Genomic DNA, 14394 nt, shown 5'->3' with positions numbered 1-14394 from the left:
CAAGCACACAGTTGCTCAAAAATACAACCCCAACTCTGCAACTTTTTGCATACTTTGCTATGTCACAGTGGTTGAAAAAACTATTTTTCCCTCCGTCTCTTAATGTACAAGATATTTTCCATGCAGCATCTACCTTGTTTGAACCTGCAGGTTTACTCCGTGTAAACGCAATTCTTCTTTAAATGTTAAAGGTCTATTTCAAAGTCAGCTACCGTAAATATCATTGTGATGAATTGTGGTTTTCTCTCCACTCTAATTTAAACCGAAGGAATCATTTCAGATTTCCGTATTGATGCGCGTCTGCGCAGCAGGCTGGTGACTTTGCACCGCACCTGCATGACCACATGTCGAATCACAAAAAAACGTCACTTGCATCCGGGGTTAAACCCAGCCACAGAGCATTAGCATAAACATATTGCTTTTGGAAAGACAAATGCAGCAACTGACTCCATCGTAGTCTTTTGAGTGGTGCCGGTTTCTCGGCTGTTGTTGTTTAATGTCAGCGCTGAGATTCACCTCTAAGACATTTAGTCAGATGAAAGAGACTCCTCTTGTCTCCCATCCTCTCAAAGGTGCTGGCTGTGAAGAGTTGTTTGAATTTCAAATAAGTCATTGTCCCGAATGTAGCCAATTTTGTCCTTTCCATCACTTACCACTAAGGGACTTAAGCTGTGCTTTGACAGTGAGAGAGATGAGCGCTGGGCAAGAGGGATTCTCTCTTTTATAAGATTCAAAAGAGGCTAATATCTCCTTACAAATTGCTCTTTTGGTTGACTTGATAATAGCTTTATTTCCTGGATGGAGAAATTCTGCAATGGCCCATAATTACAAAATATTCGTTATTCCCATACTAGGAAGAGCCTATGTATAATTACTTTCCAGGCTAAATTTGCAAGCCTATTTAGTGGACTCATCATGTGTGAGCGCTCGCTATGGTATGACATTTAAATCACTTACTCAACATGGTTGCTGTAATTCGCTAACCCTTTTACATACCATTTCTTTCTTTCTTTTTTGAACACCCACATGTGGGTTTTCATTTTCAACCTACTTCCTTGATTCTTTTCCCTTCTCTTTAATTATCTGTCCACCCCTACCTTCCCGACTATGGCAGGATCATGGTTTACCTGTCTTTACATGCATCATAAAGCGTTTCCCTGCAGCACAAACTTGGCAGAGCTGAATACATTATAGTTCTGTTCAAAATTATACTAAAGCGGCAGGCCTTTGTACTGGGAGCTCTGTGGCTAGAAAAGATTCTGCACATATTTCTCCAGTAATGTAATTAGTGGTCTGATATTTGGGTTTAGGTCATGTTGTCTTTGGACAACCTCCAGGAAAAAATAGTGACATGCCTTGCTGTGTGGTGGTGTAGTATTTCTTCAGGGTCAGAAATAGTACGCTTTATTCTGGAACTGACATCATTTATATTTGCTCGTTTAGTTCCTGAAATAGTTTCCCAGCTAGATAAGCGTGCACAAGTACAGGGAAACTATCGTGTTGCACTATGAGAAGATTTTTATTTTAATTTTTTTGCCATTTTCACCTTCACTGAGTAGATGTGGCAGAGGCAGGAAATGTGAGGAAAGCGAGCAGATTGACATGCAGTAAAGGTCTGAGTTCAGCGTGAATCAAACCAGGGACTCTTAAAGATCCTTAAAGATATTTGCACCCATGTGGCATTCACTCTGAACACTCAGCCATTGAGTTGGTCTGTTTACAGTAGAAAAAGATAAAAATGGATTTTACAATAATAGTTCTCAGAAAAAAGATCTAAAAGAAACATCTTTTAGATAAAAATACCATTGAATGCCGTTCTTTTCATGTAAATGCTACAGATTCAGCAAATCCTCATGAGTGCTGTTCTGTATATGTACCGTATTTGTTATGAATATATAGGCACTGAAATTAGTTTGACATCTTTCCAGCTAAATGCTTTATTAATGCTTAGATTTTGAGAGATTAATGCAAATTTTAAAGCATTTTTCATGCTCTTCAATTACTCTGGTCTTGCCTCATTCTGCTTAAAAGGCAAACTGACCATTAAGAGGTCACGCTGTCTTTGTAACTTCTAACGCAGTGTGAACTCGGGGAGCTACCTGAGTCCCGCGCATGTGCGCTGGCATATTAGAAGAACAGTCAAATTAAAAACTGCATTCTAAAAATGGGCAAAATTTTCAGATCTGTTTGCTGCAGAGGTTATTTTTTAGCATTTTCTTTTTTTTTTTTATGTAACTATGAGCAATAGTTTGTTAATGGTTCTTGAAAAATGACCCAGTGCTGAGTGCACCTGTGGTGGACAACTCTGTCTATGCTGCGCTATTTGCAGATTGATTGAATCTGTTTAAACATTAAGATTAGTGTTATGGGTGAACAGCTAAGGGCCAACTGCTCATTTTTAGGCCCCCAAACTGCTGAATATGAAACTATTCAGGTCCTAAGATATCAAATATTCAGCTGTCTGAATCAATTTGCTGGCTGTTTGTGGTTGTGTGAGCGTGTGTATCTGTGCTTGTAAGCCCATATATACGTGTGTGCATGTGGAATGTCAAGCCTTCCACCTCCCCGGTATGCAACCATGAAAGCTTTGATGCATTCAGAGTATCTGTGCCTGAGCAATTTAGGGGGATAGGCTTTTAAAAGTTTTCCAAAGTAAATAACAAAATAAGAAATGCCTGACAGACTTTTTATTAAACAGATAGCAGAACTTTCTCTCAAAAGTTAATCTTAGCTAGAAAGTTAAACTTTTGAGACAGCTGTCTTTTTTCCCCCTGGTAGAGTACCTCTATGAAACATCCTTTCATATCGGGCTGAAGATTGGTACGGTGTTCTCTCTGATAGAAAAAAAACTTGACTGTAAATCTCCAAAGATCCCTAACAAGTCCCCTTTCTCCAAGACAAGGACCATAAAACATAAGAGGAAGAAAAAGAAGGAAAAGGAGATGGAATGTAGGCCTTGGTGGGATAAAGGAGACGAATTAAGGAGGCATTTTATGAGAGCTTTCAGATGCAGTTATCACCTGTGAAAGAAACAGGCAAACTTTTTCTCTGACCTTGAGCATTCTGCGTCTTCTCTCTTTGTCATTTCACTTTGCGCATGTCTGTGTTTGAATGTAACATTCAGCGTTTGATTTGAAAAAAAGGGGGGAAAAACCCTGCTTTTGTTTGCAGTGCACTTAGACATGCATGCAGGTATTGTAATTAAAAGTTCTGTATAGTTGTCACTGTGGATTGGAGAAACTGGTGTCAGACAAATGTCATTTCTGCTCGTTCTGATGTAAAACAGGCTGAAGTGAGAAAGACAGTGCACTGTCAAATGAGGCAACAGATCCAGTTATTACTGTCTTTATTAGTAGAGCCACTTATCATTCACAGTGTGTAGAGAAGGATACTGGAGGCAAATGGGAATAATTACCTCACACTTATAGTGTCAGGCTTATTCTTTCTGTCTTTAAGGAGAAAGTTCTGGAGTGCAGAATTGGGAATAGGAAATAATTTCTCTCTCTCTCGTTTCTTTTTTAGAAAAAGAAATCCATTTTTTAAACTGCAGCCTAAAATTAAGAGTTGTTTGCAGGGAACCTTTAACACTATAAAAACAAGGATACAACACTGCAGACCTTTTCCACTTTCTTTTAAATGCTTTGCAAAGTCATTTTGAAGGATAGCTGTAAAAATATGTAGCACCTTATAGACACCCCGCTCTCGAGCTGCTGGGGAAAATGTATTCCTCTGCAAAATACAGTAGAGTTTATGGGCAAGAGCTGTCTCCTCGCTGACCCGCTTCTCACAAGGACTTAATGAAGTAGGGCTGGCGAGGGTGTCCCACTGAACTCGACATGGCAGGTAGAGACTGATGAAAGAAAATCATTTCTGTCACAGGAAAAATCTCCACAAGCCAATTACTCTATAGAGTATGGCACATTTTACATTTTAAAAAGCCAGTATTCCACCGAAAGCTATAACGGGTAATGGAGGCTGAGGAATGCCTGAGATAGAGAATATACATTAAGCAATTCAATAGGCATTGCATTCTCTTTGCTTTTCCCTATCAGTCCCTCACACACACACATTCGCACAGACAAATTCAAGTCCCCAGATGGGTTGTTGACAAGGAAAAGAGAACAGTCACATCCAGACACAGGCGGCTGAATGTATATTCTGAAATTTGCACTTTTCTCATTATAAAACTGTGTCACTTGAATGAACAAACACCTGCCAAGGTTCCATACTAATACATACTGTCCCTGGATAGATGAAGGGACAGGGAGGTAGAAGGAAGGAGGGGGTCAGTGGAAAGAGGGAAAGAAAAGGGCAGAAGAGAGGCGAAGAAAAAATATAAGGAAGCAGTAAAATGTGCAAACATGACAGGTTAAAAGTGAGTAGTTTGAAAGTCCTGGCTATTATATGGACTCTGTATGTCCATACAATAAACACGTGTCTAGTGTAAAACAAAAAAAAATGTAATTACCATCCATTCACATACACGTTTCCTTTCCTGCCATTTTTAATGGTTCCGCAAAGCAACACAGGAAAACTGCTACAGTATGTATGCAGTCTAATTTGATATGTGCTGGACTCCAGTTGCACACACACTGTGCATGTCACCATATATAAACAATTTGCTGGCATGCTGTGGTCATCTACTGTGATATTTGCAATTTTAGTGAGGCTCACCTAACATATTGATGGAGCACAAAGCCATCAGCTGTGTGTGGTAACAAACTTACTGTAGGGTTACCCTGGTGGAGCTGGACAGAGCTTTGAATACTCAAGCCTTCTGTTCTCTGTGGGAACAAAGGAAAAGTGATTAAATAGATACCTTTTAGTTTCACTGTGGTATCACATTTTTAAAGGTGAATGCTGACTATAATGCAGGTTTGGGTAAGACACTGGTCGGACTGTGCCATAGTCAGATTTGGATACTTAACATGTATAGTGCCATTGCTATTATCTGTGTTCTTAACTAATTATTAAAGTCAGTTTCATAGCAAAACCAGGAGGTGAAAAATGTCCATGACAGGCAGATCATACCTTATGTTTTGAGCTTTAATGGTGAAATGTAAAGATAATGTCAATAAGTGCAATAAAGGCTTCCCAACACATGTTAACAGATTAGAGCCTAAGAGGTAGAGGCGTAAACACCGCTGCTCCACCTGTTTATATTAAAATGTTGACCAAAGGTGGTAGATGTCTGTGTGAACTACTGAAGATGCACTATTTTAATTGAATCTTTTATTAAGGATCAAAAATTAAAATTGCACAGAACAAACAGAGCATGTGTGCCTCCATACACAGTTTCCCACCCATAATAAAAATGAATAAAGCATCTTGCACCTTCTGTCTGTGCAAGCTTTGCTTTGTCTTAGCTTTCCATTTCTGCACTCTGCGCTTTTCTTCTCAGAGTCTTGGAGCTTTGGTGTTACGGCCGTTTACTGTTATCTGACGTCACGGCTGCATTCATGGGAACCTCAGCATGGATGCTGTTCTCAGCCTGAGGCCATCAGCGGTTGTAATTGGATGTAGAGAGAATCACAAACTTGGGCTCAGTGATCAAAAAAAAATGTGGTTGTATTCCGTCAGTAGTTATTGTGGAATACAAATCTGCCACTCTTTGATGTTGACAACAACACCGTCCTCCACGAACACATTCAGGGCTGTCGGCACTAATGGTCTATAATGGATGGCATGCAGCTGCAGCACCTTCGCAGACAAATAGCAAAGGATGCATTCCTCTTCTCCACTCTCTCTGTCAATATACAAGCTTTCATGTGAAAGACTAGTGGTCGACTGTTTGTTCTACATGCTGTGGAAAAATGTATGTCCTGTGCACTGCTTTTATGTTGTATAAATCATGTATAATTAGTATATAAAATTTGAACCCTAAAGAAAATCCAAATGTCAAAAAATATAAGCTACATTCATTGGGTGTTTCATCCCTTAATTGTATCCGTCTCCATCTGGCGAGCCAGAAGTTGATGTTGTAATGATGTGGTCACATGAGCTTCTGGCCTCTCCTGCTTACCCTAACCCAGTCAGCGCTCTTCTCCCAGCTCTGCCCTCTGAGAGATCTTGCTCTTGGTCTTCCTAGAGCTAAGTAGCTTCTCCCCTGCCCTGATCAGCTGGGTGGATGGTGCTGATGTCCCAATGGGTTTGCAGTTTCATACACATCTCCTGCTCAGAGATATGTGCCAGATCCAGGAGGACCGTCTCTCCTGGGTAAATGACATATTGCAACCTGACAAAGGTGTGGGCCAAGATGCTTTTGTATCCACAGAGCATGTCTCAATTCCCAAATGTGCAGGTTAGCTGAAGGGAAGGGTGCCTCAAACTACACTGATAGAAACAGTGAAAACATTTCTCCAGAAGCCAGTTTCACTGCCTTTGTCCTTTGATTGTCATTTGCCTTCTGCGACCCCTGTAACTCTAATCCTTCCCAGTTAGGTATTTAGGTAAGCATTTGGACAATAGCACAACATTTTAGTCTTAATTCAGATAGTACTAAAAGTATTAACTCTTTATGAATTAAAGTCGTTGTTATAAACAGCCTTTTCAGGAGGTCATTGGACAAACTAACATCATTTTAAATTATTTTAAATGGTTTGTGTTTAACACTTTGCAACCAGTGAAAACTTGAAGTCCAGAACCCATGGACGTCAACAAATGTTGTTTCCTCAAATTCACTTACAGGCCTTTAATGCTGCCTGCGTGTATTTTTTTTTTCTTCAATAACTGAAAAGCATGCTCTGTTGGGCTGAGATCAGATGACTTGGTCTTTGAGGAATATTCCATTTCTATTCTTTGAGAAACTTTTTGGTTTCTCAAAGGTTTAGGTTATTATGGCTGTGCATGGTAAAGTGTATAATGGATAGTGAAGTTTTGGAGTATTTGGCTGAATCTGAGCAGAGAGTATAGCCCTCTGTAAACCTCCAAATGCATCCTGTTTCATCTGTCAGCAGTCAAAACACTAGTGACACTGTAACACTTCCACTTACAGCCATACATGTTCATGCCATAACATTGCCTTCACCGTGTTTGACAGATGAGGTGATATGCCGTCATCCCGCTACAAGTTAATTTTCGTTTCTTCTGTCCTAATCTTTTTAGAACTGTTTTGTTTAGGAAAATTCAAATCTGGCCATTCTGTTCATGTGCGTTACCAGTGATTTTTCTTTTGCTGTAAATCCTCCGCGTGAAAGCATCACTGGATTGTAGACAATGATGTGGCTACCTCAGCCTGAGATCGTTCTTAACTTAGTTAGATCATATGAGTGGGTTTTGGAAACTGTGCAATTATTCATTGTAGCTGTCTTCTGCTGTCTTTCAGGATGTTTAGTGTTGCTGATCAGCCTGCACAATCCTTCTTCTTCTTCTTCTTAAAATGTACCTGATTATTGATCTCTTTGTTTTGGATTTTCAGCCTAATGACAGCCTCTCTCATTTACATAAACATGTGTTTGGACCTCATATTGAGAGTACAAGTAAAAAAAAATAACCTAAGAACAGGCCTGACCATGACAATGACTTGCCAGTTAGATGTCTCTTTTGATTAATTGTTTTTGGGCACTGGTATAAAAGTGGCTTTAATTCTTAAACAGTGAATTTAGTTTTGTTTACAACCTTTTTGTAAACTTTAATTACTTTAAATTAATTTAAACTTTAATTATTTTATTCTTTAAACTTTTGTTAAACTCCCCTTGATTAAATATGAAAATCTTTATGTCACACGTTGATTATTTGATTTACAGTCCATTGTATTGGTGTACAATGCTAAAATTACAAAAATTAATGGAATCATTGTCCAAAAACATATACACCTTACTACATTTCTAGATAAGACAGACTTTATTTGTAACTTGCTGATCAATTGGTCTGATTATGGAAGTGGGACTGAAATCTAAGGGTATTTTTACTGTTAGCAGTATCCTTAACAGCTATGTTGTGATTTCATGGCTATATATAACAGCTTTCATGTTTCAAAACCCAGCCTGAATCCCCTCCTTCCAGGGGGCTCAGGATGATCCTGCTTTTTGGCATCGAATCTATCCTGATCTTTGCCTGTAACTACTGGAGGAAACTACTGGAGGAACACATGACTGGATTACAAAATCCAGATTATGTATTGAATAATAAGAATCATATAAATTCAGTATTCGAGGAGTATTTAGTCGTTTTTCTCCATTCCTTTATCAGGAGGTGATTGACAGGATTTTCCCACTGATTCAATCACGTTTTGTTACAGCTGAGTCACTTTACAATTAATCACATTTATTATAAATGTAATGTCATCACAGCAAGTCAAATCATTCTCATTACTTTGCTTAAGTAAACCAGCAAATCAGAAAAGTCTAGATGCTTTCCAATGAACTCCTCATGCCCCTCATTCTCTCTCAAATCAAATCTTAGAGTGGGATTTCGAAGAGAGGACAGGATGAAGGTAGAGTTGTATCGCGACAGCAAGCGAGCCAGCTACAGTAAATGTATTTCCTGACATTTGCCTGCTCGTACTTCCTTGCCCAAAGCAAATAAGGCAACAGTTGAACTGAAGCGTTGTTTAACTTTTACACATTCACAGGTTAGTGGAGCTGCCTGAGTAGACAGAATGAGGTCTTAGGGTGGGTGGAAAGAGAGAAACTGAGAGACTGACAGAAAGATAGATAAACAAAGAGCAGTTTTTGTTGGGATTTAATCCATATTTACCTTATTTTATTTGTTGGGACAAAGTCTATGCATTTGTTTGTGTAGTTTGATGACACGCGACAGGAATCCTATCTGTTCAGGAGAGCTTTAACCATCAGCTGAACTGGCAGCGTATTAGACTGAAACTAATTCTGTGGTCTTGCATTAACGGGCATGTGAACTCATACAGACACTCACAGAAACAGCAGTGTACTGTCACTACACTGGAGCCTACAGATATGTCATGTGCTCATATCAACTTGTCATGTCTGCTCAGGCTCTGTACACAACGTGTAGCGATAACCGGTGTTGTGAAGAACGGGAAAGGACAGAACAAATGCAATAATAAATGAGACAGAGCAGCTGTCGTTTAGCCAAACCGATTACAACACTTTCGCCATCGACGGTAGATGTTTAGCCTGGAACCCACAAAGCAAATCCTTCATGTCTTTGCAGACCAAATGACACAGCATTGCTCACTGACATTTCTCTTTATTTTTCAGCTCTGTGATCACAGCATGCACACATAGAAGCTTCCAAAATAATGCACCTAGAAAGGCTAGAAATGTGCCACTGTCTGACATTTACGAAGGTACAGTTTCCACTACGTATAGATTATTACCTGTGCAACACTGAATGCCTTCTGCTTCACAAAGTTTTAATGAGAATAGAAGATGAGCAAATTTTTCACGAGTACTGTCACGGGAAAAACTACACGTAAATCCCCAAAATTATAATAGTGTACGGTTTGAAAAAAATGTTTTGCAACACATAGATTATTACCATTAGACTTTCCAAAGTTATGAGCAATTATCTGGCCCAGTTCCTCTGTTCTTTGTTACACGTATTCTGAAAATTCCCAGAAGAATTGTTTGGTCCAGGTTCATTTTGGTTCTACATGAAATCTTTTCAATTCAGATTTACAATAACCCCAGTACCGTTGTCTACTGGGCCAGTAGTGTGAGGCAGTACAATTATTTCTTACATCTCATGTTTCCATGCTTGGATGCCCATCAGCAAAAAGAGTAACATATTGATGAACTGTAAAGAGTGCAACTATCCAGCTGTGCAATAAGACGCCAGCTGAACCAGTTAAATACAAAGAGAGCGCCGGCTTCTTTCAAAGAATTTGAAATGAGGCCTGATCTATATCTTAGCCTTATTAAGGTGCCTATTAAAAATATCTAATTATGTATTACTCCATTAATAAATTCAAGTGACTGGGAAATTACATCCATCCATTTTCTTAACCACTTATATGTTTCAGGATAGCAGGGGAGGGCTTGAGCCTATCCCAGCTATCATAGGTCACCAGTCTATCGCAGGGAAATTGCATCCATCTCTAGTAAAATTACGGTACATCTGATGGTCTAGCTGCAGGAATATAACAAGATACAATGTATATTTTTGCCTTACATTTAAAAGATGTTTCACCTAGTATTGCGTAGTATATAAAAATTAATTAAAGTTTGGATTGGAGTTTGAAGAAAGGCTGAAAAGCTTAACGCTTTATGATGTTATAATTGATGTATTAGATACCTTGGGTATCATTTCTCATAATTCTGCCAGCCAGACTAAAGTACTCCTCAAACAGACTGTGTAATAGCTTTTACTTTTCAACCCTGTCTAGAGAGGCAACAAAACCCAGAGTGTTTTTTAAAATGATCATAAGATACAAATACGCTTTCAAAAGCTGACATGAAAGAAAATGTAAACATCTGTACAGAAATAGTCATGCTATCTTTCTGTTCTTTCCTTTAATCCAACCATACTAAGTCACACATGCGCACACACTGTACTTGAACAAGGGGAGTTCTGAGTCACTTTCATGGAGATTAAAAGCAAAGTAGCCTTGGCTGCTCATATTAAATAAGGTTTGTAGAAAGGCATTATACTAGCAAAAGGAAGGCTTGACTAAATCTTCCCGACAGCCAAGGCCACAGAAACAGCAGGAAAGAAATTTCTGCACACTTTATAGTTCACACAGCCTTTTTTTCTAATAGCAAATTAGTGTGTAGTTTTTCGACTGCTATTTCCAAGGTGTCGACGAATTTTATTTAATTTTTTTTATTTTAGCGCATGCTCCCGTCCTATCATAGACGTGAAGTCTAGTTTGAAGAGCCCTCTTGTATCTTTAAACTCGCCATTCAATCACAGCAAATCTATTTCTACTTGCACATCTTGCCAAATTCTCATTAAGCCTCACTCTCTGCCTTTTATTGCAATATTGATCCCCACTGCATTCAGTTATGTCTTTTGGAAGATTACATTTTCATATAAGTAAATGTCTGCAGTGGTTTACAGCAGTGAAGGCTGTGTGGTATAGTTTAATGCGGTGGTTTGCTGATGCATTCATTTTTAAAACTAATGGAAGAAAATCAATTTCATTGGTACTGATAGATGATTTTACAGAGAAGTTCATCTAGGATATGCATTAATTAATACCGAGAGCAGATGTCGAAACTTTAGGGCTTCTGCTGTCGTTTTTTCTGCTGTCGAACAAAGAAAATGTTTAGAACCAAATAACAGGCAAATATTTTTTCTTGTTTGTTTTTTTTCCACATGAGATGATTCTAGATTGGTTAATCTCTCTCTCTGCGTGCTTTTTAAACTCTCTTTCTCTCTATCTGTGGATGCAGTTTATTCCCTATATGGACATCAACACTGATGCATTATAAGAACCACCGTTCAAATATTACAGCCTTAAACCCTGTACCTGTCACCGCACTGTAGAAGTCCACAAGTTTCTCCCACAGCTGCTAGTTTACAGTTATTTGAACATTTTTCTAACTATCTGCCTCTGGTTATCTGTGTTTCCAGCTCTAAGGGACAACAGAATCGAGCTTGTGCGTGCAACATCATCAGAGTTGACCATCAGCATCAGTGATGTCACGCTGTCTGATGAAGGCATGTACACCTGTTCTCTCTTCACCATGCCTGTCAGAACGGCCAAAGCTTACCTGACTGTTCTGGGTGAGTACAAGATCCAAAGCAAAAGCAAAAACTCCACCTCAAAGGAAAATTTCATAGATGGACGTTATAGCAGCTATAATGTGTGTAAAATCTGTAGTAAAGTGATCTAAGTACATGTTTTTCCTCTCTCTCTCATTTGCCATGGCTAAAAAATAATATATATACTTTTTTTAAACTCTGAACGGTGTTTTAAAAAAAAAAAAAAAACAGCTTCCAAATGCAACACATACCCTTTAGGTTTCCTTTTACCTCAAGCAGAAATTGTCGATTAGTGAGAAAAAGACGAAAGAAAGCAAAAAAGAAATTGCATACCTTACTCAGATGTCTTGAGTGGCTGTATATCCATTTCCGCTCGTGAGGTTGCTGAAGATACAAAATGCTCCAACTTGACTTTCTTTTTCACGGAGTCTCAGGAGCTTTTCAAATCCAGTAATAATCGTTTGGAAATAATTTGCAAATCTGACTCCCCATTTGAAATCTTTATATAAACATATATAATTATTATAATTCACAAAAAGAAAATAGTGAAATTGTCGAGTATAGCAATATCTATGTCATTATTTTGTGAATTTGTTGATTTTAGAAGATTCGGAATTACTAGTAATACAGCATAGCTAGATTTTGCAGCCTTACTGGAGCCTTGCTTTTCTTTTTTGAGGCTATCAGCTTATTGGTTTGCTGTGATGCTATGTTGTTAGAAATAGCCTGTTGCTTATGCCGGCAAATGCAGATAAAAAATAGTGTACACTGTTAGTACCTCCCTCCCCTTAGCAGTGTTTGTGTTGTGATCATGGCCTCACACAAACATTGTCTCATTTCTTGCCACTGGGCTTATTATCTTGCCAATTAGTTTTTGCTAATCTTAATAGATGTGCTTGTGCACTCCAGGATCATTAGCTGGCTCTCTGTGTTAACAAGCATTCTGAGAATTAGACATTAAAGGCTACTGCTCAATAAGAATATGGAGAAAATCATTTTGCAGTTTTGAACAATAGTTAATGGTGCAAGCTAGAAAACAGAGAGGGTGATTTAATAAACACACCAAATAGTCTGGGGATGGCCTGGTTTATCTGCCACTGCTTTGGGACCATAAGCACTGGGGACGAATAAAAGAAAACACTGAAAACGATTTTGGAAAAAAAAAAACTGTAATACTACAAATATGCAAGCTTCGCATTCAAATGATTTGGTGCTGGAACAAAAATATGTGCTCATCTGTTGCCAGTGTGTAAAGCTGATGAGAATGTCATCAAGGATAGTAGTGTTCAACCTTTTACCTGATGGCACTCTAGATGTTACAGATATTTTGAGATAGAGTTCAGCCTACAGGTAAAATAAATGTCTGTAATAAATTTCATAGCAATCCATCCTATAGTAGTTGAGACATTTCTCTAAAAAATGTGAAACTCCTGAAGGTAAAGTAAAAGTAAGAGCTCAGAATAATCAGGAATTCATCCACCAAGGGCCATCAATACTGGCACATTAATGCCTGGTAATCTTTCTTAAGTCTGAGTCATCAAAGTAGCAGGTTTACCAACAGACTATTTCTGGAGCTTAACTATGGGATGCATCGTTAGCTGCTAGCATTGCCGCTAATACGGCTAATGCTGATGCATGACTTGATGTGCTTAGTATTCGATCAGTAATTGAAAGTGTATGCAAATGTTATCAGTAGGGCTGGGCCATATTATACCGTTCACGGTAATACCGGTATCCGGTTGTTCAGTGATGACGCGACGAATCCTACTTCCGGGTCTAAAGTAGTCTGCGTTTAATATGACTTTTATGTTGTTAACATGTTTAATGCTATGTATTTTCTTCTATTTGATCTCAAAAAGCTCCTAAAACAGTCAGTGATCCCTGTTGACCTCCCTCGGCTTTTATTACCGCTAATCATTTATTTAAGCTCAGTTTTTAAAACCTTAGGATGTAACTACAGCCCAGCCCATGCAGCAGTATATGAATGACTAACTTTGTATTGTAGATGAATTATCTCAGTTGTTCTCCTGGCTGAAGTTTGGTCCTTTTACAGCATCCTGCCATGCGATTACATTTGTTTCTGACCACCGAGAAAACTCACGTTAACTTTTATCGAGTGGAAAAAAAGTTAGCTTGTTTATATTATGCTAACATAGCTATGTCGCTAGCGGTCACGTAGTACATCATTATATACCAGCTAGCCAAACTTCAGTAACCCTACAAACGTCACTGCTGTTTAGTTTTCTGTCTTCATTTATGCTGGAAGTGATAAGAAAGCTGTATGTTTTAATTTGTTTCCAAAACCCCGCAGTCAGGACATGCTATATTGTATTTAGATAGAAGCTAGCGAGCTAACTCCCTGCTAACTTCTAACTCCGTTAAATGTCATAAATTCCGTTTTCATGGATGCCTGGATGTTAAACTCAATTGTTACACCTGGTAGAGCAGAACGCTGATCATTTTATTAAAGATGAAAGACTTTAGACAGTTTTTCAACTCTCAGTAATGCCACAGTGATCGTTTGATATATGGACCTGCAGCGGAGTTTAGACCCAGACACGGCTAGTGACGTCAGACTGAACAACCGGATAATGTTAGGCAACGATAGGAAAATGAAATATCGCGATAGAATGGGAGTAAAACGCGCATGCGCAGTGCCTTTGTTTTCATACGCACATGGCCGATTGTTGAGTGAAACAGATGAACCAGAATTGGTTTGTAAAAATGGTGCAACTTCCGTGATGTGGAACTGGTTTGGTGTTTGTC

General features: G+C 38.7%; 1 protein-coding gene across 3 annotated transcripts in view; it reads left to right on the top strand.

The window, feature by feature from the left end:
* Positions 1-14394, top strand: part of cadm2a (cell adhesion molecule 2a) — a 239743-nt gene that overhangs the window by 181766 nt on the left and 43583 nt on the right. For all 3 annotated transcript variants that reach the window (XM_080867472.1, XM_080867473.1, XM_080867471.1), the window contains one exon: positions 11497-11649. In XM_080867472.1, coding sequence (XP_080723598.1) covers positions 11497-11649 — 153 coding nt within the window. The remainder of the gene's footprint in view (positions 1-11496; positions 11650-14394) is intronic.

The sequence above is a fragment of the Rhamphochromis sp. 'chilingali' genome (assembly GCF_963969265.1).
Source record: "Rhamphochromis sp. 'chilingali' genome assembly, chromosome: 19".
NCBI lineage: Eukaryota > Metazoa > Chordata > Actinopteri > Cichliformes > Cichlidae > Rhamphochromis > Rhamphochromis sp. 'chilingali'.
This window is presented reverse-complemented; position numbering and strand designations above follow the sequence as displayed.